Genomic DNA, 4,598 nt, shown 5'->3' on the forward strand with positions numbered 1-4,598 from the left:
AGATCGTGCCAGTGCCCCTGGACTGGCTCTTGTGCAGGTGGCACATAAAATACACCATTTTGAGCGTGGCCATTGCCAGTATCACCTGATTGGCCTTCGTGCGGGTGACACGTAAAAGCACCTACTACACTCTCGGAGTGGTTGACGTTAGGAAGGGCATCCAGCTGTAGAAACTCTGCCAAATCAGATTGGAGCCTGGTGTAGCCATCTGGTTTCACCAGTCCTCTGTCAAATCGTTCAACCCATGCTAGCATGGAAAGCGGACGTTAAATGATGATGATGATGTGCTTCAATGTTAATTTTTGACATCATCTAAGAGTTAAATTAAAAGAAAAAGGTCCAAAACAACCTGAAATAAATGTTCATTTATGAAAAATCATCAAATTTAACCTAAACACCCTGTATATCAGGATGGGAAATAGGGAATGGAGCAAGGTGTAGGGAAGTTATGGAGAAGATAGACTCATTTATAACCATCACATGATGTCTAGACAAGAGTAAACACAAACACATGCATATTTATATACATACATGATATATGCATGCATGTATGACAGGCTTGTTTCAGTTTCCATTTACTTAAATCTATTCACAAGATTTCGGTCAACCCAGGGTTATAGTGGAAGACACTTGCCCAAGGTACCATGAAGTGGGACTGAACCCAAGTCAATCATGTTGGTAACAAAAACTATGAATAACATGTTTTATTTTCAAGACACTCAAGTATTAAATATAGGTTTTCCAAAGCCACAAGCCATATTTTTTTTTTAAATCCATGTTTCACTTAGATACTCTTTAATGTATGCATTGTTTGCGAACTACTATCATCATCAGCACCACCATCATCGTCGTCGTCATTGTCGTCGTCCAATGCTCACATGGGGCAGGTGAAATTTCATCGTCGTCATCATCGTTTAACATTCGTTTTCAATGCTGGCATGAGTTGAACGGTTTGACTGAGGTCTGGAAAGCCAGCGGCTGCACCAGGCTCCAATCTGTTCTGGCAATGTTTCTACAGCTGGATGCCCTTCCTAATGCCAACCACTCCAAGAGTGTAGTGGGTGCTTTTTACATGCCACTGGCACAAGAGCTTTTTACGTGCTAGATGACCTTCCTATTGCTAACCTTCACCTGTTTCCAAGCAAGGTAGTAATATTTCCTCAAGTGTTTCCATGGACAATTGCATATGAATGACACCACTTTGTATGGTAGTGACACTGATTTACTGCTGTCATCTGATGTCAAGACAAGGAGGCACAAGCACACACACACACACAAATATATACAGGTGGGCCAAAAGTCACGCACCAAAACATTTGACATTTTATATATACTATGTCATTATTATTATTTTATTTATTTTATTCGATTTTAGTAAAATTGAAGCATGTCTTTGACAATTCTGAATGTGTTGAACTTATTTTGTGCATGACTTTTGGGCCACCCTGTAATTTCTACAACAGACTTATTCACCTAAATCCTTTCACAAGGCTTTTGGTTAGTCCAAGGCTGTAGTAGAAGACACTTTCCTAAGGTGCCACACAGTGGGACCAAACCCCAAACCTTATGGTTGGGAAACAAACTTCTCAACCACACAACTGTACCTTAATACGTAAGAAAAATAACTTCTACTGTAAACTGACTTCAGGGAAGATTTGTGACATGGTTGCATTATTAATGCATCATCATCATCTAACATTTGGCTTCTATGCTGGCATGAGTTGGACAATTAGAGAGGATTTGGTTACCCTGAGGGCTGTGTTGGTCTCCAGTGTCTACTTTGACAAGATTTCTACAGCTGGATACACTTCCTAATGCCAGTTACTTTACTGAGAGCACTGGGGGCTTTTTTTCATAGCATTACATCATATTTTATTGCTCTGTTTGTTTTGCTGTATTTTATAACAAATATATTAAAATATTTTCCTAGAGAACCTGACCAGCCTACTGCTGCTGATGTGGTAAACACTTTGGATGAAAAAGGTTTGCAGGAACTTATCAAGAAATATGGAGAGGAGAAGAAAGCTGGTGATATAGCTCATGCTATTGTACAGTTTCGGGCTGCATTTGGGAAAATTGTAACTACACATCAGTTGGCAACTATTGTAGCAAGTGTATTTGACAGGTAAATGTGTCTAAATCATTTGTCATTATATTTAATTCTTTTAAGACGGTGAGCTGGCAGAATCGTTAGCATGCCAGGCGAAATGCTTAGCGGTATTTCGTCTGCCACTGCGTTCTGAGTTCAAATTCCACCGAGGTCGACTTTGCCTTTCATCCTTTCGGGGTCGATAAATTAAGTACCAGTTATGCACTGGGGTCGATATAATCGACTTAATCCGTTTGTCTGTCCTTGTTTGTCCCCTCTGTGTGTAGCCCCTTGTGGGCAGTAAAGAAATAGGTATTTCGTCTGTCTTCATGTTCTGAGTTCAAATGCTGTCAGGGTCAAATGCCGTCAGGGTCAAATGCCGTCAGGGTCAACTTTATCTTTCATCCTTTCAGGGTCGATAAATTAAGTACCAGTTGCGTACTGGGGTCAGTCTAATTGACTGGCCCCCCCTCTCCCCCAAATTTCAGGCATTGTGCCTATAGTAAAAAGGATTATATTTAATCCTTTTAAGGTGGGAAGTTGGCAGAATCGTCAGCACACCAGGCAAAATGCTTAGCGGTACTTCGTCTGTCATCACATTCTGAGTTCGACCCACTGGGGTCAACTTTGCCATTCATCCTTTTGGGGGTCGATAAATTGAGTACCAGTTACACACTGGGGTTGATGTAACTGACTGGGGTCCTCCCCACAAAAATATCAGGCCTTGTGCCTATAGTGGAGGATTATATTTAATCCTTTTGGTAGCAACCAGACAGCTTCGGATTCTATGATATAAAACTGGCTGTTATAAGAAGTTTGTAATTTAAATGAAGACATTCCACGATAAGTATTTAAGTCTCTTTATAAAGTTATATTCTAAAAATCAGCTTTAAATTGCAGTTAAATTAGTTATGCTACTAAATCTCTTCAAATTTTTTTCTTAATATTTTTTTTTAAGACACCATTTCGAGTGTGGCCGTTGCCAGTACCGCCTGACTGGCCTTCGTGCGGGTGACACGTAAAAGCACCCACTACACTCTCTGAGTGGTTGGCGTTAGGAAGGGCATCCAGCTGTAGAAACTCTGCCAAATTAGATTGGAGCCTGGTGTTGCCATCTGGTTTCACCAGTCCTCAGTCAAATCGTCCAACCCATGCTAGCATGGAAAGCGGACGTTAAACGATGATGATGATGATGATGATGAATAAGGGAATCGTACTACTGTTATTTAGCCCTAGGAAGTGGTCCAGCTTCCTAGGGCTAAATAGCAGTAGTATGATTCCCTTATTGGGTTGTCATGTTAAGTTGACAGTATACAACTACTTTTTTTTGTTTTTGATTTTTGTAAATTGTAAAAATTGTGCAGACATGGCTGTGATTGAGAAGCTCACTTTGCAACCATGTATAGCAACTTGAGTGAGTGTCTTTTTCTATAGCCCTAGGTTGACCAATGCCTTATGAGTAAATTTGACGATGGAAACTGTGTAGAAGCCTATTATCTATATGTGTGTGTGTTTCTTTGTATTTGTTCCCCACCACTCTTACAACTAGTATTTGTTTGTTTATGGGCCCTGTAACGTAACAGTCCAGCATAAGAGACTGATACTATAAATGCCAAATTTATAAATAAGTACCCTTGAAGGTAATGCTCCAGCATGGCCACACTCAGATATAAAAGATTAATTGAAAATCATAGGCAGTGGTGTATCATCAGAAATATCGTGATGAAAGGCTTAACATTTGCTTCTTTGTCTTGCCATTGTTGATTGTGAAGGCAATGTTGGGTTTGTGGTTAGGGTATTCAGCTCACATTCGTTAGGTCACGGGTTCAATTCCTGGCAGCGCATTGAGTCCGTGAACAAGACACTTTATTTTCACATTGCTCCAGTCCACTCATCTAGCAAAAATGAGTAGTACCTGTAATTCAAAGGGCCAGCCTTGTCACTTTTTGTGTCACACTGAATCTCCCTGAGAACATCGTTAAGGGCACACATGTCTGTGGAGTGCTCAACCACATGTATGTTAATTTCACGAGCAGGCTGTTCCATTGGTTGGATCTACTGGGACACTCGTCATCATAACCAACAGAGTACCAGTTAACTTAGCAGTTCGGCAAAAGAGGCTGATAAAACAAGTACCAGATTTCAAAAGAAGTACTAAACTTTTATATCCTTCTATCATCATCGTTTAACGTCCGCTTTCCATGCTAGCATGAGTTGGACGATTTGACTGAGGACTGGTAGAACCCGAAGGCTACACCAGGCTCCAATCTGATTTGACAGTTTCTACAGCTGGATGCCCTTCCTAACGCCAACCACTCCGAGAGTGTAGTAGGTGCTTTTACTTGTCACCCGCACGAAGGCCAGTCAGGGGGTTCTGGCAACGGCCACGCTCAAAATGGTGTATTTTATGTGCCACCCGCACAAGAGCCAGTCCAGGGGCACTGACAACGATCTCGCTCGAAAGTCCTTACACTTGCTGTGGGCACAAGTGCCAGAAAGGCGACGCTGG

At 41.3% G+C, this 4,598-nt stretch overlaps 1 protein-coding gene across 3 annotated transcripts in view; it reads left to right on the forward strand.

Moving 5' to 3' along the window:
- Positions 1–4,598, forward strand: part of LOC106871759 (probable methyltransferase-like protein 15 homolog) — a 23,191-nt gene that overhangs the window by 12,340 nt on the left and 6,253 nt on the right. For all 3 annotated transcript variants that reach the window (XM_014918394.2, XM_014918395.2, XM_014918396.2), the window contains one exon: positions 1,931–2,125. In XM_014918394.2, coding sequence (XP_014773880.1) covers positions 1,931–2,125 — 195 coding nt within the window. The remainder of the gene's footprint in view (positions 1–1,930; positions 2,126–4,598) is intronic.

This window comes from Octopus bimaculoides, chromosome 5 (assembly GCF_001194135.2).
Source record: "Octopus bimaculoides isolate UCB-OBI-ISO-001 chromosome 5, ASM119413v2, whole genome shotgun sequence".
Taxonomy (NCBI): Eukaryota; Metazoa; Mollusca; class Cephalopoda; order Octopoda; family Octopodidae; genus Octopus; species Octopus bimaculoides.